This window comes from Danio aesculapii, chromosome 2, assembly GCF_903798145.1.
Source record: "Danio aesculapii chromosome 2, fDanAes4.1, whole genome shotgun sequence".
Taxonomy (NCBI): domain Eukaryota; kingdom Metazoa; phylum Chordata; class Actinopteri; order Cypriniformes; family Danionidae; genus Danio; species Danio aesculapii.
In genome coordinates this window covers 43,060,950-43,085,353 of record NC_079436.1, presented here as the reverse complement: position 1 = coordinate 43,085,353, position 24,404 = coordinate 43,060,950, and the positions used below count along the sequence as shown (strand labels likewise).

At 38.7% G+C, this 24,404-nt stretch overlaps 3 protein-coding genes across 6 annotated transcripts in view; all 3 read left to right on the top strand.

Moving 5' to 3' along the window:
- The window catches only part of crema (cAMP responsive element modulator a), a 29,174-nt gene extending 25,768 nt beyond the window's left edge, over positions 1–3,406 (top strand). For all 3 annotated transcript variants that reach the window (XM_056480039.1, XM_056480031.1, XM_056480048.1), the window contains one exon: positions 1,934–3,406. In XM_056480039.1, coding sequence (XP_056336014.1) covers positions 1,934–2,078 — 145 coding nt within the window. In that variant the 3' untranslated portion in view covers positions 2,079–3,406. The remainder of the gene's footprint in view (positions 1–1,933) is intronic.
- A 6,502-nt stretch (positions 3,407–9,908) lies between these two features.
- On the top strand, positions 9,909–16,243 carry LOC130246860 (tripartite motif-containing protein 16-like). Its single transcript, XM_056480019.1, has 6 exons — positions 9,909–10,502; positions 10,587–10,682; positions 10,891–11,124; positions 11,234–11,384; positions 13,992–14,051; positions 15,455–16,243. Exons 1-6 carry the CDS (start codon positions 9,915–9,917, stop codon positions 16,006–16,008), a joined length of 1,683 nt encoding a protein of 560 aa, XP_056335994.1. The 5' UTR covers positions 9,909–9,914; the 3' UTR covers positions 16,009–16,243.
- Positions 16,244–18,171: 1,928 nt separating this feature from the next.
- Positions 18,172–24,404, top strand: part of LOC130246826 (E3 ubiquitin-protein ligase TRIM16-like) — a 7,158-nt gene continuing 925 nt past the window's right edge. Inside the window, exons 1-8 of one of the 2 annotated variants that reach the window (XM_056479976.1) lie at positions 18,281–18,344; positions 18,484–18,950; positions 19,035–19,130; positions 19,339–19,572; positions 19,682–19,841; positions 19,956–20,024; positions 20,309–20,368; positions 24,248–24,404. The exon at positions 24,248–24,404 is cut by the window's right edge and continues 925 nt beyond it. In XM_056479976.1, coding sequence (XP_056335951.1) covers positions 18,576–18,950; positions 19,035–19,130; positions 19,339–19,572; positions 19,682–19,841; positions 19,956–20,024; positions 20,309–20,368; positions 24,248–24,404 — 1,151 coding nt within the window. In that variant the 5' untranslated portion in view covers positions 18,281–18,344; positions 18,484–18,575. Of the gene's footprint in view, positions 18,951–19,034; positions 19,131–19,338; positions 19,573–19,681; positions 19,842–19,955; positions 20,025–20,308; positions 20,369–24,247 lie in introns of both variants that reach the window. The other variant, XM_056479984.1, reaches the window with a different exon arrangement.

Genomic DNA, 24,404 nt, shown 5'->3' with positions numbered 1-24,404 from the left:
CCAATTAAATTAGTCAGCAATAGGCCACTGCCTGAGCTGGTGTATTTGCATACAGCGATTTGATTGGCTGACGCTTCCGTTGAGCAAGTGGCAACTTCTGCAGCGAGCAACGCCTCTGAAGTGGCGCAGACAGATCCACAATGCAGTTCAGCAACGCCTGACGTCACTCATTGAAAGTGAATGGGAAGCGTTGAAGCTGACACCTCGTGTGAATGGGGCGTTATTGCTTCTGTGCTTTCCTTTACTCCATCTCGCTCGCGGTTCATGCGCGTGGGCTGAATGTGATGAAAGACATCAAGGGTCATAGGTTGACTTTTTTAAAGTAGCGTATAGGCTACTATAGCATATAATCATTTAGTTTTTTACATTTATAGAAAATTAAAATTTATAGTATTGCATTGATTTGCATTAATGTTTTTAGTGTATGTTAGCTATAAAATCAGTTTGGTGCGGAGTTATTATGCAAAAACCAAGCAACTCATTGGATTTGTTTGATTCGTAGATTAGACTATGGAGGCTATTTTAAAATGGATCTTTTATAAGAACTATTAATAACTGTAATCTTGCAATTGGAAAGAGATTGGTTTGTTGGTTGTACACTAAATCATGCGTTGTGTTTATGAGCGGTGTGAAGCGTGGCTCTGATGGAAAAAAAAAAACCCCGTCGCTCAGACTTGTGGTGGGCTTGTTTCTAAAGCAGAGAAGATTACAGACAGTTTTGCTTTTGCGGCATCATTTGTGCAAAGCTTTTGTGTTTATGACGCAGATCCAGGAGAGAGGCAATCCATCAGCTCTGATTTGACATCAACTCATCTGTCAAACTGTGACCAGCAATTCTTTCATATCCTCTTTTCATTAGGCTTCTTTGGCAAAATAGGATCCGTCTCTAATTGCCCGTGTTACTGTCCCCGCGAGTTAACAAATTTGCACATTTATGCAGCAAAACTTAAATACTACAAAATAAAAAAATGATATATTTTTAACCATTTAACTGACAGCATTGATCGGTTGAAAATGCATCCTTTCGGTTAATGGATAATACATTAATCTGAGAATGTCCAGATGATTATTAAACTGCATTTTGCAACTCAAAGAGAGTATTTTCAACTGCAGGGAGCACAATAAATCAAGAAAGAACCCAACTTCCGCCAAAAAAAGGCAAACATGTTGATTTTTTTTTTGTCATTTTCCTTCAAACCATCGTACATTCTTTTACAGGAAAAATTGATTGTTTTACAATTATTAAAAACCTAATAATATAATAAAGTGTTGTTAATTCTGTTCAATTTGTTTGTTTGTTTTTTTCATTAAAAAACACTATAAAAAGTACCGATAAGAGAACCGTTAAAGTACCGAACCCAATAAGTGGTAACGATAAAGGTAGTAGTACTGTTAAAACCTTAACAATACCCATCCCTAGCCCTGCCCATTAGTGATGATCTCTCTGCCACTATGCTAACTCATAGGCATCTGTAGCTCCGCCCTCTTTTCAAAAAGCACAATCTCATTTGAATTTAAAGTGACAGTCACCAAAATGGCACAATTAGGATCCAAGCCTAAAAAGGGCAGATTCAAAGAGTTATTAAGAGGGGTATTTTAAATTGTAACTTCACATACACACTCTAGGGACATCAGAGACCTTATTTTATATCTTGTAAAAAGGAGCAGAATAGCTCCCCTTTAAATCATGTTAAATTTACTTGGAGCTTTATATGATTCAGAGAGTCTGAAATAAAAATAGCAGCATATTCATTTGTTATATGTGCAGAATGTCTTGATTTTTAATGGATGCCAGTTCAGTATTTTAGTCCTCTGCTACATCTATGGTCATCCTCCATTACACAACCGTTTGTGGTTTTATAGCCAGTTGATCAGCTATATGCATCTCTATGTTTGCGCTAATTCCTGTTTCTCCTTTCTTCTTTTCGTATAGAGAGGCAGCGCGCGAGTGTCGCAGAAAGAAGAAAGAATACGTGAAGTGTTTGGAGAATCGTGTCGCCGTGCTGGAAAACCAGAACAAGACTCTCATAGAGGAGCTGAAAGCCCTCAAAGACATCTACTGCCACAAGCCTGAATAACCCTCACAAACACTGCTCAAGGACTGTGTAATTCACACAATACCCGTCTCCTCACTTCTACTGCTGCAACGCCTGGATTTTATCGCTTCGTTCGTTCGTTTGTTTGGCCAAATGTTTTTATAAGAAGTTGCAAACGTTGCTTTGAGGATGCCGAGGTCTACTGCTACCTGCATTTTATCCTAACACACACATACATATGCATTTTAAGTTCATGTGTCCACAAAAGCGTTTCTCGCCAGCTAAAAATGCTCAGATTTGAGTGCTTGAATATGATTATAATATGATTAATTTTTTAAATTTTGACCTATACTGCAGCCAGCCACCAGGGGGTGCTTAAAATGATTTGGATTCACTTTTTCTTGGAGCCACGCTTAAATTCAACCCAGGCTCATTCTGATTACGTACCCCTATATACATTTCTGGAGAGCGCAAAATACATCCCAGGAGCTACGTTTTTTTGCAGTTTTTGTTTTCGCAAATTCACCAGAGGCCGCTGTGTACACTTTTTCAGATCTCAAATTTCTCTCGCTTCTGCTTTTCTCGCGTAAATCCACCAGAAGGCCACTGTCAACTGACTGCCTGACCAACCGACCGATGCCCCCACCCGCCCCCTTCCCTAAACCCAACCGATAGTGTTTTAAAAAGCCCCGATTGACCAGCGCCCACCCACTTTCCTAAACCCAACCCACAGTGTTTCAAAAGCAATCCAGAAAAAAAAGCTCTTTCAGCAGCCTGATTTTTACCTCGTTTTCAGAATTTACCACATTCTCACCATGGTATTTACTTGTTTATTTTATTTTTTGGCTTTTGTTTTTGTCTTACCTGCTTTCTGGAACCGTTCTACATCGAACTCAAACCCCGTTGTCGCGGTCAACTCCTCTTTGAGTTTCAAGTCCACCAATGTACATGTTGAGTTACCGGACAAAGCTACTGGTAAGCGAGAAAAGGATCGGCTTCATACCGACCCGTAGCGTTCATTTTAAAGACGAAATGCAGTCATACGTACTTCTGGCTGCATAGTTCTCGATCTCCAGAAATGTTGATCTGGCTACGGTTTCAGAATGAGCCTATGTTGCTTAGATTGGACAGATGAACATTGGTTGGATGCCCATTTTTTAACTTTTAACTAAAATTTAAATAAACAAAGAAAGAAATCAAAAATCAAGCATTTATTTTAAAACATATGCTAGCATTGGAGGTAAAAACGATTTGGTGGACATATTTACGTATTATGGGCGAATATTATTGCTGTTGTCTGTTTGGTTTGTTTTTGTTTAACTGGAACTCTATTAGTATTCGTGAAAGCAAGTCTGTTTTTCTATTTTGATCAGGAAAGGATAAAGTTATAATGACATAACTGGCCATGTTAACAGTGCACTGCATGCATAAGCAGCATATCATTTCTGCCGTTCACAGAATTTTGTAATAAATATGGGGGAAATAGTATGTAAATCTATTTAAAGCAAAATAATGTAATGATATGCTAATCAATTGTTTGATGCAACTTGTATTTACAATGACAGTTTCTATTTAGCTACACATTCTATTTTGGATATAAAATAATGAATCCTCGAGTGCATTCAGATTTTAATCCAGTTGTAAATATAATGATCTACGTTTAATGTATACCCAGAAGCCACTTTATATTTTCTGTATTGAGCTACAGCTTCAGTTCGTGCAGCTTATGTATGCAGTGTGAAAGACCTAATTATTAAAACACAATATTTTTGTATATTTGAGATAATGTGTTTGGATTAGATGGATTGAACTGTTTTAAGTTTATTAGCAGTCATAAGAGCTGAATGTATTAGTGACCCGTAGCTTCATGAATCGTAATATAAATACTTAAAAGGCTAGTATTGATATTTTGTACACTGTATGCAGTTTTTATTCCTGGCATTTAAAACCAAATTGTGATTTGTTTTGGACCCCATTGACTTTAAGTATGTCAACAAAACTAGTTCTTTAAATACAGTGATTAGCATATATGAGTACACCCCTCATAAATCTATCTTTTATTTAAATATTTTAATAGGAAGCTATATAATATTATGCTTGTGCATATACATTAGTTTAGTCAGTACTAAAGCCAAATCTGGAGCTTATCTAGCAAAGTAACTTACTATAACAGTCCAAAAACATGTAGCCCAAATGTGTATGTTATACAAAACTATTAAATACAAATTGAAAAAAGAGCAAGAAATTGAAAAAAGTTGATAAATTTAGTTGAAATTTTGTAGGTTGTAATTTATTTTTGCAATACTTTGCTTGAATTTTATTGTACTGTCTTCTAATATTATTATATTAACATTTATATGTTTCTAAATATGTTTGGTGACTAAAATATAATCTTATTAAATATATCTGTTTTGTTTAAATGCACCAAAATACATTGCCTATATTCACTGAGAAATGGGGTGTACTCAATTATGCTGAGCACTATCTATATATATATATATATATCCTACAGGAAGAATGTTATAGATTTAAAATGACTTAAAGCTGATTAATTGATGACAGAATGTTCATTTTTTGAGGAACTATCCCTTAAGGACTGCTTTTAACTACTATTATATCACACAGATGTACCTAAATTCACTCAGCATGCTTTTTTAAGTGTACAAATGAAAAACAAATGCAAGTATTAGCTCAACTTTTTGAATCACATCCTGTCGAAGCTCCACTTTAAAGTGTAATATTTGATTTTAAACAAGTTTTACTATGCTATCTTAATATGCATACTGCATTACTCATTTGTAGTGCAACCCATCAGAGCAGCACTGGCTCATCCAATGGGCTGAGCTTGGGGCAGAGTCATCAGTTAATATCAATTCATAAAACTACATTAACAATAATAATAATAATAATAATATTAATACAAATCAATTAACTAACTTGGACTTCAATGCATAAATGCAGAACACAGAAAATATATATTAAATATAATATAGCACATAATACACAGTCCAAACCTGAAAATATGGACAGAAATATTTTACATACAGTTGCAATCAGAATTATTAAACATCCTTTGAATTGTTTTTTCTTTTTTAAATAATTTCCAAATTATGTTTAACAGAGCAAGGAAATTCACAGTATGTCTGATAATATTTTTTATTCTGGAGAAAGTCTTATTTGTTCTATTTCAGCTAGAATAAAAGCAGTTTTAAATTTTTTATATTTTATTAAATTTATATTATTTTAAAATTATTAGCCCCTTTGAGCTATATATTTTTTGATAGTCTACAGATCAAACCATCGTTATACAATAACTTGCCTGATTACCCTAACCTACCTAGTTATCATAATTAACGTAGTTAAGCCTTTAAATGTCACTTTAAGCTGTATAGAAGTGTCTTAAAAAATATCTAGTCAAATATTATTTACTGTCATCATGGCAAAGATAAAATAAATCAGTTATTAGAAATGAGTTATTAAAACTATTATGTTTAGAAATGTGTTGAAAAAATCTGCTCTCAGTTAATCAGAAATTGGGGGAAAAAATAAATGGGGCTAATAATTCAGGGGGGCTAATAATTCTGATTACAACTGTATAATGTATTAATGGGGACATATTTGTTCTGGAGGTTCTAATAATATTTTGCCTCAAGCATAAAATAAATAGTTTGCATAAACACACCCAAAATTATCAAAAATATTAACATGAAAAGGACAAAAATGCTTTAAAGATTCAAAACAGTTTCATTTTTGGGTGAACTGTCTCTTTAAGGAAACAATAAGGCTTTAAATCAGGTCTGAATGAGCAACCAGCTTGAACTAATTTAGCAAACTAGCACTTATTTGGTTTTCAGCAGCATGTTGTCAAAATAGTGCAAGTAAAAATATTCAAACTACTTTGAAACCAATGACAAATCATTATTTTCATGGCGCTAATGGCAGACAAAACACACTTCAGCTTCATCTGTGCTCAGACTGATCGAATGTGAGGAGCAGTACACCGTCACAAACACTGCTTTTGATGTAATGCTGTATATTATTTCAAATCACTGTTATGAATTTGTCTTTAATCGCTTATTATAATACGAGAAGTGAAGTTTAAAAGTAAAAAGCCATTTGTGAGTAAAACGAGTGCAGGTTCCTGAACTTAGGTGGCATTATCTTTCAGCTGTTGCTGGTGTGTGTGTGTGTGTGATGTGTGTATCTTCTGTTTCTCAAGACTATGTTAGTCAGCTTCATTTTCACTTAGAGCCATTGACTTTCGATGATGTACTCTTCTGTGTAGTTTGGGCAGAAAACTGACTTGGTTTAATATTTAAATAGCTTCTGTATTTGAGTAATCTATCGATTAGACTCTTCATGATTGATGTTAATGTAACTGATTGTACGCCCAGCCCTTCTTTCACACTGTACAGAGCGCTGACATCTATTTTTAATAAAATATTTTTGTAAATGTGTTTGATGTAGTTTGAAGAGCTGTATTAATCGCATGTGTGTGCCTACACTGTAAAAAGCTATTAGTTACTTCAGTCATTTGACTTCAGCTTACTTCATAGGTCTCAAACTCAATTCCTGGAGGGCCGCAGCTCTGCACAGTTTAACTCCAATCCTAATAGGGTATATGCCGAAGCATGCTAATAGGACTTTTAATTTGCCAGTAACCTGGGTTAAGCTGCGGTCACACTGGGCTTTGTGTGTGCGAAATTCTGTTGTACGGCGCTGTGAAAAGGGGCGAGATTAAACAAGATGATTAGACATTAAAAAAAGCAAGCGATTGCTCCATGTTTTACATTTCTGTCCAGAGAGGTTCTGTTTTGATCCTCGATTGGTCTCACGGAGTAGAGTGATGCGATTTCACAGGTCAGAGTTCACCAAGCTTGAAGTTTGTACCACAGCGAACTGCGAAACTTAACGCATGACCCTGCGTTTCCAGTCTGACGCATTCGCGTGCGTATCAATGGAAGTCTATGGGAGGAAAAGCCCAGTGTGACCGCAGCTTCCAGTGAAGTGTATGCCAATGCAAAATCGGCACGTTTAAGGTCTGTTTTCTTAAGAAATCAGCGATCTCCACTGGCTGTGTTATATAGGAGTGATATCCTATATAAAGTGGGTCTCAGATTGTACAAGAAGCACTGCATTTAATTACATTTTCCCGCCATGTCTTATAATATGAGCATTTATTTTACCCCAGTATATTCAATGGAGCTTCTGCGCTAGCCTGCCGATGCTGACGGGCACGTGCGAGCAAATGGCTTTTTGTCTCATTTTACACTTGAGCAACTAAATTAATGCCAAAGTCTGTTTGACTGATTGTATTCTAATTACATTACAACATCGATGCTGTAAAAGGAATCGTATAAAATGGAAAAAGGCTCACAATAGCAGGTCACTGGAAGTTAATCAGTATGGGAACAACACTAGCTCGGCATATACCCTATTAAACACAGCTGATCCAAATAATCGAGGTGTTCAAAAGAGTAAAGCTGCGGTCACACTGGACTTTTCTCCTCATACACTTCCATTCATACGCATGCGAATGCGTTAGACCGGGAAGGCAAGCTCATGCGACAAGTTTCGCAGTTCGCTGCGTTGGAATATCATTCATTCATTTTCTTTTCGGCTTAGTCCCTTTATTAATCTCAGGTCGCCACAGCGGAATGAACCGCCAACTTATCCAGCATATGTTTTACACAGTGAATGTCCTTCCAGCTGCAACTCATCACTGGGAAACACCCATACACACTCATTCACACACATACACTACGGACAATTTAGCTCACCCAACTCACAGCATATTTCTTTGGGCGGTCAAAATTCTGTGGAGAAAAGTATTATATATTATAATGTTTCTGTGTTTTGTCAAAGATTTCTTTATCAGCATAAGTCTTCTTAAAAGTGAGCAAAAAGCTAGCTCTCTGCAACTTTCTTATGGTCGCCTACTTAAGCTAAGCAGGGCAGAGCCTGGTCAGTACCTGGATGGGAGACCACATGGGAAAGCTAGGTTGCTGCCGGAAGTGGTGTTAGTGAGACCAGCAGGGGGTGCTAATCCTGCGTTCTGTGTGGGTCTTAATGCCCCAGTATAGTGAAGGGGAGTCTATACTGCTCAGTGAATGCCGTCTTTCGGATGACACAAACTGAGGTCCTGACTCGCTGTGGTAATTAAAATTCCCAGGATGTCCTTCGAAAAAGAGCAGGGGTTTAAGCCTGGCATCCTGGCCAAATTTGCCCTCTGGCCTCTGTCCATCATGGCCTCCTAACCATCCCTATATCATAATTGGCTTCATCACTCTGTCTCCTCTCAACCAATCAGCTGGTGTGTGGTGTGCGGTCTGGCGCAATATGCTCTGTCGTCTCCTCTCAACCAATCAGCTGGTGTGTGGTCTGGCGCAATATGCTCTGTGGTCGCATCATCCAGGTTGATGCTGCACAATGGTAGTGGATGAGGAGATTCCCCCCAAAAATGTGAGTGTCCAGAAAACGCTATAGAAAAAGGAATTATTATTATTTTAAATTCAATCAATTTAATTTATTATTAAAAATTCAATTTAAGATTTTTTACCCTTTAAAACAGCTTGATGCCCTTCCAGCCACAACCCATCTCTGGGGAACATCCACACACACTCACTCACACTCATACACTATGGACAATTTAGCTTACCCAATTCACCTATACTGCATATCTTTGGACTGTGGGGTAAACCGGAGCACCCACGTGAACGCAGGGAGAACATGCAAACTCCACACAGAAATTCCAACTGACCCAGCCAAGGCTCGAACCAGCGACCTTCTTGCTGTGAGGCGATTGTGCTACCCAGTGCGCCACCATGCTACCTTTTGAAATTAATATCAATTCATATTATTACATTATTTTAACTCATTTAGCCTGCAGTGCTCACATGCAGAAAACAGGAAATATACACTAAATATAATATAGCACGTAATACATAGGCCATACCTGAAAATATGCGCAGAAAGATTCTACATTTTAAATAGAATATATGAATGGGGATAACTTTGTTCTGGAGGCCCTAATAATATTTTGTACCAAGTATAAAATAAATTGTTCGCATAAAAACAGCTAAAATTATCACAAATATTTAACATGAAAAGACAAAAATGCCCTTAAAGGTAAAAAAAAAAAAGTCTAATTTTTGGGTGATAAACAGTCCCTTTAAGGAAACATTTAAGGGTTTATATCAGGTCTGAATACAAACTAGCACTTAGTTGGTTTTCAGCAGGATGTTATCACAATAATGTAAGTAAAAATACCACTTCTACTACTACTTCCAATTCTTCAGTGTTACTGTAATGTAAATAAACGACTTAACATGTGCATGCCCATCTGTGTTTAGCTTTATCTAAGTGTTGAGTTGCATATATTGTAATATAAAGGGTGCTTTCGAGATGTTTTGACTTCTGTAATCAAAATGAAGTGTTATTTTGTTTAATGATCTTGCATGAGCATGTTGAACAGCTCGGCTCTAGAATGTGCTGCATCATGTGTTTGGCACAAACTAAACAGACATGGAAAATTCCACAGCTAGTGAGAGCGCCCTCTGCCGGAGCACCGCGCTTTCACACCCCCACGAAATCTGTTTCTGACCGACACCGCCATCTAGTGGACGCTGAACGGCGATAATAAAAAGTGATGTTTTTGTCAATGCTTTTTGATACTCTTTTTAAATCCATAAAAGATCTACATTTTTATCAACTTTTTAGATTTTTTTACTGCACTGTTATTTGCTCGTATATAGCTCACTGTTCAGTAGTCACTGTTTGCACACTGTTTGCATTTTCTTAAATGCAAAATCAGGAAAAACCAGTTTAGCGAAAATGAAAGTTAGCTAAGCTTTTGTTTGTTTCTCTTTGTGCAAGAAAATGGCGGAATCCAGTATTTCGTGGTCTCAGTATCACTTCAGCTGTTCAATCTGTCTGGATCTACTGAAGGGTCCAGTAACTATACCCTGTGGACACAGTTACTGTATGAGCTGTATTTCAGGCTACTGGGATCAGGATGAGCAGAAGGGAGTCTACAGCTGCCCTCAGTGCAGACAGACCTTCACTCCAAGACCTGCTTTAGGGAAAAACACCATGCTGGCTGAAGTGGTGGAGAAACTCAAGAAGACAAAACTACAAGCTGCTCGTCCTGCTCAGTGTTACTCTGAATCTGCAGATGTGGAGTGTGATGTTTGTACTGGAGACAAAAATAAAGCTGTTAAATCCTGTCTGGTGTGTCTGAACTCTTACTGCCAGAATCATCTTGAACAACACGAGAGTTTCTTCAGAGGTAAAAGACACAATCTGATGGACGCCACTGGACGACTGCAGGAGATGATCTGCCCTCAACATGAGAAACTACTGGAGATTTTCTGTCGTACTGATCAGTGCTGTATTTGTTTGCTGTGTGTGGATGAACACAAAAACCATGAGATCGTATCAGCTGCAGCAGAGAGGACTGACAAACAGGTATGAACCATTTCAAAATATTTAATAAGTTTGTGACAAGTGTAGTAAATGTAATGTATTTACTGTATACTATGATTTCTGCAGAGGCAGTTGAAGGAAACCCAGAGTAAACCTAATCAAAGAATCCAGAGGAAATTAGAGGAGTGTGAGGAGCTGAGAGCGGCTGTAAAGTCTCACAAGGTGAGTTTTGAGCAGAAGATCAACTGCTGGCTGCTGGAAGAGCTGTTTGAGACTCAGTTAGGACTGTCCTGCAGTCAGTCAGTGAGGAGCCCAGTGCTGGAGCACTTTGAGTCCCACTGAAGCCCCTGTGGGCAACAGGCTGTGTGAGGCAGCAGTAAGAGCTGAGTGAATGACTGATTCTGCTGCTTCTCTCTGTGTGTCCTAACAGCGCTCTGCACAGGCAGCAGTGGAGGACACTGAGAGGATCTTTACTGACCTCATCCGCTCCATTGAGAGAAGCCGCTCTGAGGTGACGCAGCTGATCAGAGAACAGGAAAAGGCTGCAGTGAGTGGAGCTGAAGTACGACTGGAGCTACTGGAGCAGGAGATTGATGATCTGAGGAGGAGAGACGCTGAGCTGGAGCAGCTTTCACACACAGACCATCACATCCATTTCCTCCAGGTAATACAGATCTGACAAACAGCACAGTGGAAGAGCATGTTGTGCAGAGATTGTGTTTCTGTCAGATGTTTGTGTGTCTTTAGTTGCTGTTTGTGTTGTGTCTGTGTAGAGTTTCCAGTCTCTCTCTGCTCCTGGATCTACAGACTCATCCAGCATCACTGTCAGCTCTCGTCTCTCTTTTGATGCTGTTGGTAAATCTGTGTCTCGACTGAAAGAGAAACTGGAGCAGTTCTGTAGAGAGGAGATAGAAAAGATATCAGGTATAAATTTACTTATTTGTGTAATTTACTGTAACATTGAAATGATTGTAGCTGTATCTAAAATCACATACTATTAGAGTTGGTTCTACATTTGAATTTGAATTTACTTTTCAATGGTTACAATCCTTTTGGGTCAGAAACTCCAACATTATGTTGAACAATATTATGGGGAATTTTAAGCTGCGGTCACACTGCACTTTTTCCCCCAAATACTTCCATTTATATGCACGCGAATATGACAGACTGGAAATGCAAGCTCATGTGGCAAGTTTTGCAGTTCGCTGCATTGCAAGGTTCAAGCTTGATGGACTCTGACCTGCGAAATCACAGCTCCTGTCAGACTTTTGCTTCAGAGCCAACTTGTACTGTAGAAAGACGCATTGCTATTGCTGAGACCTTTTAGAGAGCTCCAGTTTTGCATCCAGTGCTTCGGCGGCAGTTGAGCTGTGCACTTCTCCCATCCCCTGAGCATTTTACTCGGTGTGTATAAGAGCAGTTTAAAAGACACAGTTTACTTAAGATAGCAACACGGCCGTTAAACACATCTTTTTCAAAGTGATGTACTGGCAGTGCATTTCTGGATGCGGTGGTTCCCTGGTACCGGATGATGGGCTTGAGAGCTGCGCCAATATCTGTGACCAGATGTCTGAATGTGAGGGCATGTCTGTTGTGCGAGCCACCCTTGTTGCTTCCCCACAGCGCGGAGCCGCACCTACCCACTGGGTTGCTTGCAGTACAGGAAATAGAATTCGATATGAAGGCTGTGCTTTCCCAGGCTGCTTCAATAGTTGGGCTCGAGGGTGGAGGATGGAGGGTGCCTTTCTCACCTCTGGAGCTTTCAGGTATCCACATTCTCAATTATCTTAATGATTGTCTTATTTCGCTCAGTCTTGGGATCAATTGATTATGCACAGGGACAGGTTGCTTCGGCACCTCAACCTTTTGGGGCTTCGAGTCTACTGAGATAAGAGCAAGCTCTCCCCTGTGCTGAGTTGCCACATCTTCAGTTCCTGGACAAACCTTGCATTTTCATGAGCCAGGGTGCGCTTAGAACAGGTGTCCAGGCATGTTGTCATCTCGATAGATGCTTCCAGTACAGACAAGGGACTGTGTGCAATGAGCATGCAGCTGCAGCTGCAGGTTTGTGGAATGACACCATCAATTAATCTACGCCCTGAAATTGGAATCTATTCGGTGAGTGTCGCATTTCTTGTTGAGAAGACCCCCGAACATGCCAGATCAGCTTTGTGCTTTCCTTAAGGTAAAGCTGGAGCAGAGACTGTCACCCTTCACACTGTAATGTTGCCGCCATCTCTGCTTACCATCACACTATAGATGGTGGCACACTGGGAAGGCACAACCAAATCATCTGCTTTCTCAGAGTTGCAAGATGGCTAAATTCATTCTGTCCGCCTCGTCATGCCCTTTTGGGATCTTTCTGTAGTCCTTTCGGGACTGCAGAGAGATCCATTTAAACTACTTGAGTATCTCTGAATTCTGTCAATTGAGACAGCTTTGCTGGTCATGTTGGCCTCTATCAAGAGTGTTGAGAACCTGGGCTGCTCTTTATTTGTTATGGTGGTCGGCAGAAGTAAAGTGGCGTATCCAATCAGAGTTGGGTTAGTGTATAGCCATTGCCCCTTACATACGCATGCCAAGGTGTCCCCTCAGGAGTGAGAGCACATTCATCTAGGAGTGATGACTCCTCCTGGGCATTAGCACATGGCGTCTCACTAACAGACATCTGTAGTGCTGCAGGTTGGGCAACACCTAACACATTGGCAAGATTTTACAGATTTTTACTTCCGATTGCTGGGTAATGTCAGCCAGTCAGGAGGAAGCCAGGATTGTTGTAAAAACACTTACTGTTCCATTCTCCTTAACCCGGAGATGTGTGCACTAATTCTACTCTGCTGGTTATTTGCCCATCGGGTGAACACTAGGAAGTTTCACCTGAGGCCCCCAACATCCGACTAAGTGGAGGATCCGTATACTTGTCCCATTATGTTCACTGGTATGGCCGCTTGGTCAACCTGCATTTTGGGGATTGGTGCCTGCTATGTGCATCCTTGCTCGGTAATGCTATATGCTTAGTCAGCCACAGTGAAATCACCTTAGAGGGTGGACCCGTGTCTTCCCCACCAGCTAAACATCTTGCTCATATGTGGAGCTCTCCCTAGGATAGGGTTAACACATATTTGCGTATTGTCACAATGTCTTCCCATTCGGGTAGATAGTGGTCTCCGCAGCACCCTCCCACTTAATGTAGGTCATCTGGGTCCTTCTTGCCTACTTTTTTCTAGTACTGTAAATTTGGACAGGCAACACAGTGGTGCAGTAGGTAGTGCTGTCACCTCACAGCAAGAAGGTCGCTGATTCGAGCCTCGGCTGGGTCAGTTGTCATTTCTGTGTGTAGTTTGCATGTGTAATTTGGACATACTCTTTAGCTCACATACTGTTTTTCACATACTATTTATTAGAAAAAGTATGCGATTTCAGACACATCAAATATAAATGATTTAAAAAATATATTTTTGTAGTTACTGTTACAGTGTATGTTATATAATTGTGCAATATTTATTATCAAGTATCTGTTGATTTCCATAGTGAGAGACATAACCAGCATTCAAAAATCTGAACTAAAGACCCGTGAGGAGTTCCTCCAGTGTAAGTCCTATGATCATCATACTGTACATACAGAGACAGACTTTAGCTCTTATTACACCTCAACAACATACATCAGACTGAACTGTGATGAACATTCATGTACATGTCAGATAATTAATATTCAAAGATTCACTACTAAAACACCTGTGAATTGAAGTAAATAAACTATAACTACTCATGAATAATCAAATGATAACTGGTTTATCTCAGAGTTGTTCTGCTCAGAGGCCGGTTGCATGAAGTTCAGTTTTTGCTCAGGCAAGTTCTCCAAAAAAGGAGTTTAATGGTAATTTACACTACAGCTAACCTGCTCTGGAAGTTTTATTCTGGGTAAGAGAATACAAGCAAACACTGGACCGATCAACTGTGAAGAAAGTGGCACAAAAAAAATAAATAAACATTTTTATAAACTCACAATACATTTTTAAGACACAATTGGCTGTATATTGCTGCTATATGTGTTATATTTATATTATAACAGTTAAGAGTATTTATAGGCCACGCCTTGGCGCAGTAGGTAGTGCTGTCACCTCACAGCAAGAAGGTCGCTGGTTCAAGCCTCAGCTGGGTCAGCTGGCGTTTGTGTGTGGAGTTTGCATGTTCTCCCTGCGTTCGCATGGGTTACCTCTGGTTCACCCCCCCCCCCCCCCCCCCCATTGGGTAGGCTAAATTGTCCATTCTACTGTAGTGACTCCAGATTAATAAAGGGACTAAGCTGAAAAGAAAATGAATGAATGAGTAATTATAATATATGTTACATATTTATATACTTATTATATGATCTTGCAATTCATTTACATACATTTGCTTTAATTGATATAGTACTTTTAAAATGACTAAGCAAATGTTTTTAACTGTTTGTGCACCATGTAAATGAATAATTTCAGCTGATTAATATGCATTGACAATCAAACCCAGAGTTGACAAAAACTGCTAATTCTAAAAGTTGTGAAACCACTAAACCTGATCTTAATCAGGTTTGATTTGTTTGGTTTCGTGAACTTTACACTTTGAAACTCAGTTTCAGAGTTTGTTCAACTAGTTTCATGTAACAGGCCATCTCTAGGCTCTGTTTAGGCAGAAATACAATAGTTTAAACTGATTTGTAGCAGTTGTGGTAAAAACACTTTAATAATACTAATAAAATAATGAATAAATAAATAAACAAATAAATAAATAGAAAAAATGTAAGCTATAATATAAATTCTGGTCAAGTACAACCCCCATGTACCCTCCCCCACCCCCCATCCCCACACACACACACTAATATGATAATGCTGTAATGTTGATAAGAGGAAGATGCTGAGAATAATTTATCCTAAAATATCTTAACATAACTATAAATGTAATAAATGTGTAATTTTATTTTTCTAAACAAAAGTCATGTGTTTTATCATAATCAGATCACCGTCAGCTCACTATGGATCCAAACACAGTGAATAAAAACCTGTTCCTGTCTGGTGAGAACAGAGTGATTGAACACACTTCTACAGACCAGCAGTATCCTGATCATCCAGACAGATTTGATTGTTTTCTTCAGGTGTTGTGTAGAGAGAGTGTGTGTGGACGCAGTTACTGGGAGGTGGAGTGGAGTGGTGATGTGGAAATATTAGTGGCTTATAAGAGCATCAGCAGGAAGGGACTGGGAAGTGAGTGTGGGTTTGGACATAATGATCAGTCCTGGAGTTTGTCCTGCTCTGCATCAAGATGTTTATTTTGGCACAATAAAAAACAGACCAAACTGCCAGTTCTGTCCAGCTTGTCTAGAATAGGAGTGTATGTGGATCACAGTGCAGGAACTCTGTCCTTCTACAGCGTCTCTGACACAATGAGCCTCATTCACAGAGTCCACACCACATTCACTCAGCCGCTCTACCCTGGGTTCGGGATAGATTCATTATATTCACGATTTTCAGAAACCAAGCAAAAAATAAAACTTAGTGATCTGAAGATGTAGAAGATTCTGACATGAAACTTTATATCAGGCATTTTCTTCATGATGATAAACCAGTAACTGTGAAACCTTTTTCTTTTCATAAGTGCCCTCAGTTTTGAAAGACAATTATTACAGACATTTTATAAGCATATTACTTTGTTGACGAATATACAATGGCTGGACAAATGTTCTGATTTCTACAGCAATTCATATTTTCTTGATCAGCTTCAGTAAGAATAAAGTCCTCTGTATATTGTGTATTGTCATGTTGTGAGTTTGTGTTTCTCCTGATGAGTTCTGTTTTACCACAGACAAAAGTGCTACATTGAGTTCAGTTTCTCGATAAACATCACTGACAGAACACGACTCTCAGTTCAGTTGTTATTCATTCATTTTTTAGTTAAAGTCATTTCTTTTTTCATGATTTTCTCTAAACATAATGTATTGTCAACACATCACACACAAATGTATTGCAATATGATGCTAAATGATAAAGAAAAATAACCGAGAGCAAATAAACATCACAGATTTCAAGATTGCGTCTTTAATAATGAATATCTTCTGTACAACACTGTCATCTAGTGGTGTTTAATATATGACTGGCTGATTCATCCAATAATATCCAGCTGCAGCCCCGCAGACGAATAGGGAACATTGTTTCCGATCGCCATTCAATATAATAGACTGATCAGTTTTTTTTATATCAGTCATCATAGATGATCAGTCATTATTTATTTGAGTCAGTATAGCAGATAGTCATTTGCTGAAACATTTTTCAAAGATATACAGTTGAAGTCAGAATTATTAGCCCCCTGTTTATTTTTTCCCCAATTTCTGTTTAATGGAGAGATTTTTTCAACACATTTCTAAACATAATAGTTTTAATAACTCATTTCTAATAACTGATTTATTTTATCTTTGCCATGATGACAGTAAATAATATTTTACTAGATATTTTTCAAGATAAATTAAAAATAGCTTAAAGGGGATAATAATTTTTTACCTTAAAATGGTGTTAAAAAATTACAAGCTGCTTTTATTCTAGCCGAAATAAAACAAACAAGACTTTCTCCAGAAGAAAAAATATTATCAGACTTACTGTGAAAATTTCCTTGCTCTGTTAAACATCATTTGGGAAATATTTATAAAAGAAAAAAACAATCAAAGGGGGGCTAATAATTCTGACTTCAACTTTATAAACGATCTAAATTGGGCAGGTTTAATTCATATAACGGATTCATTATAATGAAGAAAATAATAGCAAGTTAATATGTATAGGCTTTAATACATCTTTATATGTAACACAAATCTTTTTACATGAATAAATGTATAACACTATATTAATATTGTACTCCAGCGGTTGAATAGTATTTATTTGCGTAATTTTCTAATAACTTTTTATTAATGTTTTCCCACGTTAAATACTATAGTCATTTAAAGTAAGTAGCCTAATATATATTTTTATATTGTTATATAGTGTTTTAAAACCATAAAGTACTGGTAATTTATGTCAATTATTGTTGCAACAAATATAGTAATACAGACAAATTGACTGTTAATAATAATAATAATAATAATAATAAAAATAATGTATACATATATTACTAACAGTTGCTAGATAAAGTAGTTTATCAGTTTATAACTATATTAATTTTAAATGATTAACTATAGTAATTTATTGTGACGCATGACTATGACAACATAGCCTATTACTTAATCCTACAATTAGACGGTCTACTATGTTTTCTTTGTGAATATGTGGATACGTGAATAAGTCATGTGTTTAACTAATTATTTTTATTTACATAATTTGAGTTCCAAAACTACACAGATGTTAAAATGATTGTAACGATAATAATGAAATAATGACTGAAATGGGAAACGATAAACTGTCCACAGTCTAATGAATGGCACAGTAGTAGCACGGGCGGTCTCGGTCGCCATATTTGTGATGTTCAGTAGGTGGCGATAATGCTCCTAAGCAGTTAGTCGTCGTTAAACAAGTAAATTAGAAGAAGACTGAGGTTTGCCTAGATCAGGCATGTCCAAGCTCGGTCCTGGAGGGCCGGTGTCCTGCAAAGTTTAGTTCCAACCCCAATCAGACACACCTGGGCTAGCTAATCAAGCACTTACTAGGCTTTCTAGAAACATCCGTGCAGGTGTGTTGAGGCAAGTTGGAGCTAAAATCTGCAGGACACCGGCCCTCTAGGACCGAGTTTGGACACCCCTGGCCTAGATTGTGTGTGTGGCTGAAACGTGGGTCTGCGGATCTGCAGCAGGATATATCTCGTTTAGTTTCAGAAAAATTGATTCTTAACTTAAGCTGTTGTCGAAGTGTTGAGGATTCCCTTCTGTCTGTGAGTTTGTGCTGTAAAATGGCAGAATCCAGTATTTTAGTGGCTCAGGATCAGTTCAGCTGTTCAGTCTGTCTGGATCTACTGAAGGATTCAGTGGCCATTCCCTGTGGACACAGTTACTGTATGAGCTGTATTTCAGGCTGCTGGGATCAGGATGAGGAGAAGGGAGTCTACAGCTGCCCTCAGTGCAGACAGACCTTCACTCCAAGACCTGCTTTAGGGAAAAACACCATGCTGGCTGAAGTGGTGGAGAAACTCAAGAAGACAAAACTACAAGCTGCTCGTCCTGCTCAGTGTTACTCTGAATCTGCAGATGTGGAGTGTGATGTTTGTACTGGGGACAAAAATAAAGCCGTCAAATCCTGTCTGGTGTGTCTGAGCTCTTACTGCCAGAATCATCTTGAACAACACGAGAGTTTCTTCAGAGGTAAAAGACACGATCTGATGGACGCCACTGGACGACTGCAGGAGATGATCTGCCCTCAACATGAGAAACTACTGGAGGTTTTCTGTCGTACTGATCAGTGCTGTATTTGTTTGCTGTGTGTGGATGAACACAAAAACCATGAGATCGTATCAGCTGCAGCAGAGAGGACTGACAAACAGGTATGAACCATTTTAAACTATTAAATAAGTTTTTGACAAGTGTAGTAAATGTAATGTATTTACTGTATACTATGATTTCTGCAGAGGCAGTTGAAGGAAACCCAGAGTAAACCTAATCAGAGAATCCAGAGGAAACTGGAGGAGTGTGAGGAGCTGAGAGCGGCTGTAAAGTCTCACAAGGTGAGTTTTGAGCAAAAGATCAACTGCTGGCTGCTGGAAGAGCTGTTTGAGACTCAGTTAGGACTGTCCTGCAGTCAGTCAGTGAGGAGCCCAGTGCTGGAGCACTTTGAGTCCCACTGAAGCCCCTGTGGGGAACAGGCTGTGTGAGGCAGCAGTAAGAGCTGAGTGAATGACTGATTCTGCTGCTTCTCTCTGTGTGTCCTAACAGCGCTCTGCACAGGCAGCAGTGGAGGACACTGAGAGGATCTTTACTGAGCTCATCCGCTCCATTGAGAGAAGCCGCTCTGAGGTGACGCAGCTGATCAGAGAACAGGAAAAGGCTGCAGTGAGTGGAGCTGAAGGACAACTGGAGCGACTGGAGCAGGAGATTGATGATCTGAGGAGGAGAGACGCTGAGCTGGAGCAGCTTTCACACACAGACCATCACATCCATTTCCTCCAGGTAATACAGATCTGACAAACAGCACAGTGGAAGAGCATGTTGTGCAGAGATTGTGTTTCTGTCAGATGTTTGTGTGTCTTTAGCTGCTGTTTGTGTTGTGTCTGTGTAGAGTTTCCAGTCTCCCTCTGCTCCTCCTGGATCTACGAACTCATCCAGCATCACTGTCAGCTCTCATCTCTCTTTTGATGATGTTGGTAAATCTGTGTCACGACTGAAAGAGAAACTGGAGCTTTTCTGCAGAGAAGAGATAGAAAAGATAACCCAGAGGAGTAAGTTTTTATTACTGATATTCAACATGTATGAAGCCGAATCATATTTTAATAATTCCCACCAAAATTATATAATTGCTGTTTTTACTATAAAATATTTGTTGGTTTCCATAGTCAGAGACTATAAAGGCACCACTCCCACTCCCACTCCTGAACCAAAGATTCATCAGGAGATCCTTCAATGTAAGTTTCTATAAACCCGTTTGTACAGTAAACATAAAGAGACAGACTTTTGTTCGCATTTAATCAGATTGAGTTTACATGTAACACTTTTTTATATTTATAAATATATTTTATATTTATAAATTATTTTTTCACATACTATATAGGAGGGAATTATGCGATTTTGGATGCATCATATATTTAAATAAAATATCAATTATTTTATTATGATTTATAAAAACAGCTACAGTGTATTCTGCATAATTATGTAATATTTACTACCAAGTTTCTGTTGATTTCCACAGTGAGAGACATAACCAGGATTTCCAAACCTGAACTAAAGAGCCGTGAGGAGTTCCTCTATTGTAAGTCTCTATGATCATCATACTGTACATACAGAGACAGACTTTAGTCCTTATCACAAAAAAATCAGACTGAACTTTGCTGAACATTTTTTACACATCAGATAGGTAATATTCAAAGATTCTCTACTAAAACAATAGCTGTTAATTGAATGCAATAAACTGTAAAATCTCATGAATAATCAAATGATTACTGGTTTATCTTACTGGAGTAGTTGAAAGTCCTGCTCAGAGGCCTGTTGCATGAAGTCGCTTTCAGTTTTTACATGAGTTCATAAAAATTGGTTTGTTTTGAGCAATTTTCATCAACATGGTAATTTACACTACAGCAAACCTGCTCTGGAGAAGGTTTCATTTGTTTGTGATTTCAAACCAACACTCGACCAATTACTTGTGACACAAATATGATCCAATAAAGCAACTACCTCTACATTGTTTTGCCAGATTAAATTTATTTAAAGAGATAAGCTGATTCTTAAGACAACATTGACAGTCTTTGTGCTTTTAAATATTTGTCATATATATAAACTCTTTATTTTCATTTTCATTGAAATACCTGCATGCGTACAGTACCACCTAAATCTTTGCAAGGAAAAGATGGATCAAAGTTCTCTTGGAATTACTCTATCACAGTGAATGAATTTAACTTACTACAAAACAGAACTTAAAACCCTACCTCCCACCCCACCCATCTAACATGGATCAATGTTTGCAAAGGTTCATTAAAAAATTAAATTAAATTAAAGCAATGTGTACATAGACAATGAGATCAAAATAGACATTATAATTTTTTGTTTAATTACAATTGCATCCAAAGATGCTTCTCCTTCATTCACCTTTGGTGAATGTAGCCTTGGTCAGGAAGAATTGGTGTCATCAGGCGGTATCCAATAGCCGCGTTTCCACTATCGCGCCTAAAGCGAGCGAGCCAAGGCCAGTCGCGTTTCCACTATCACTTCCGGGGCGTAATCGGGCCAAAGCGGGGCTTCCTTGGGGCCAGCGTCCGGCCTTTTTCGGCCCGCCGAATACCTTGGGCCAAGAAGGGCCAACTGGGGCTTCGGGGCGGGGTTACGTACAAAGGCGGAGTTTTCCTGTCAGGTAAAGAGGAGACAAGATGCTTTCTTCCCTTACATTTGTTTTGCTATCGCGCTTGATCAACTCACTCGCCTTGCAGCCAAAATCTGTGTTCGAAGTAAATGCCGCCGAACTCGAATGTCCTTATCCAGGGATCGCTGTCTGGCCTTACACCAACAGACCACAAACAGTAAAAAAGCAATCGCTTCGGTGTTCTCCATCTTCCAGCTCTCGTAGTGATGCCAGGTTGTGTTTGTGGTTATAATTTGAGTTTTTTGTTCCCGCTGAAGTGGGCGGGTTGTGTGACGGGTTGTGTGACGTTTGATTCGGGGGACGTTCTGGGGGCGGTGTTTGCGTGACGCGCTGCGAGCAACTAGCCCGACAGTGGAAACGCGACATGATTTCGGCCTCATTTCTCAACCTACTGGGCTATGGCCCGGCCTGGCCCGATTAAAGCCCTGGCTCGCACTGGCCCGATAGTGGAAATGCGGCTATTGATCATAGGGTGTTTCAACCCTAAACCGCAACGCCCTCAACATTGGTGGGTCAGCAGTGGTGGCCAAATCACTGCCCATCAACTCCCCCTGGCTTCCAGCTAAGCTCCTCTCTCCTGCTCCATGGTCAGCAAGAAGCTTTCTCTGCTGCTTCCCCTATCCTGCGAACAGTTATCTTTCTCTCCCTCCCCATCACCCCAATGGCTGTAAGCATCCTCCATACTGACTGGGCTGGGAATCCTCAACAGCCAACCTCGAATGGGAAGCCAACCTTTCTCCCTGCAGTCATGCTAGAGGTCCTAGTATTTGGCACTCTTCCTCTCAAATGCTTCTTCACAACCCTCTTCCATTGGACGGTAAGTTCGATGAGAATAATCTTTGCCTCTTTAGTCCACAGTACTGAATCTGGCCTCAGGGTTGTCTGGACAACCGGGGGGGAATTGCGTTTTTTTTCCCCCTCAGGTCTACCTTCATTTCCCATGATTGGGCCTTTTGCAGCAGATTGGCTCTTGTTGTTGCTGTGGTTGGTGGCTTTTGACCCGCTCTTACAAACTTGATTGGTGTTGCTCTCCCATGGGGTTGGTGTTTCTTGCGTCTCTTAGGGTGTTAGCGAGTGTCATGAGCACCTTGTCATGGCGCCACCTGTATCTACCTTGGGCAAGTGCTATTTTACACCCTGACAAGATGTGTGCCCTCTCCCCACACAGCTTGAACAATGGGTCTTGTCTTAAGCCTCACTTGTGCAAGTTTGTCAGGGTTGGGAGTGTGTCATACACTTATCTTAACATGAATGAGATGTGGAAAGTTTCCGATCTCCCCATGTGATCTTCCTCTTGGGTAGGTCCCACTTGGTCCATGCTCCCTGGGATGCTAGCTCCACTGCCCTGACCCTTCGCCCTTCCTCCTCCAGGTTCCGTACCTCCTCCTGGATCATAGCCCTTCTATCCTTGGATCCCGCCTTCCTCCATTGATAAAAATGGGAAGTTCACATAGCTTCAACATACTTTCAGCTTGTGCAATAGATGAGTCAGCTGCCCTCTTGCGTCCTGATCTTGTAAGGATACCTGCCTGCCTGACTTGATAAGATAATTAATGAAATAAATTATTAAATTAATTAACATACAATAGTCTTTTAAAAGTCTATATTAGTTCAGTCTATCTGCAAAAATAGTATGAATGGTTCCCAAATCTTATTAAAATGGACAAATCTGTCACTCAGTGTGAATCTAAGTTCTCTAGCCCACATTTCAAAGGTGGGGACAGCATCAGATTTCCACATTTGTAAAATGAGTTTTTTTTGCATTACACATACAAAATAGAATTGCTTGTGTTTGGTTTCTACTGCAAGAATTGTCCTCTGCTCTTAACAGTCCCATACTTGGACCAGGTTCCAGATTCATTGATTACACTTCAGAAAGAAATTTCAATATATATATATATATATATATATATATTTAATATATATATTTATATTTATTTTCCAGAATGGTTTTAGTTTACTGGATGACCACAAAGAATGAAACAGAGTTTCTGTTGACACCTTGCTGTTATATTTAGATTATAACAGTTGAGTATTTAAATACTTGTAATATATTTATAAAATTATTACATGGTGTAATTAATTTATAATATATACATATACATTTACTTTAATGGATATATATATATATATATATATATATATATATATATATATATATATATATATATATATATATATATATATATATATATATATATATACAGCTTATAAAATGACTGAACATTTGTTTTTGTGCATCATAAAAATGATTAAATTCAGTCAATTTATTTATATGGAAAAATGAAACTCTGAATTAAACCCAGAGTTGACAAAAATGTTAATACAGTTGTGAAACCACTGAACTTGATCTAAAGCAGGTAGGATTTGGTTGGTTTTGTCAACTTTAATCTTACTTTTAAATTTAATTTAATCAACTAGTTTCCTGCAACAGGCCACCGGTCAGTTTTACTCATCACTCGATTCTGATTACGCTGAAAAAAAAACACTAGTTTGAACTGACTTTTAGCAATTGTGATAAACTTTTAATTAATAAAATTTTTAAATGAGTTAATATTTAACCTCGAAACATTTAAGCTATAATTTCTGTTTCACTAAATGCACCAACATGATGATGCTGTGATGTCGATAGTGAGGCAGATGCTGAAAATAATTTAAAACATATTCACAGGATTTTTATTGTCAAAATAAATGTACTAGACCTCTGAATTTTTATTTTTCTAACTTGTGTGTTCCTTGATAAAAATAGATCATGTGTTTTTTTTTCTCCATCAGATTCCCGTCAGCTCACTGTGGATCCAAACACAGTGAATAATTACCTGTTGCTGTCTGAAGGGAACAGAGTAATTGAATCCAGTTGTACAGACAAGTATTATCCTGATCATCCAGACAGATTTGAGTGTCGGCCTCAGGTGTTGTGTAATGAGAGTGT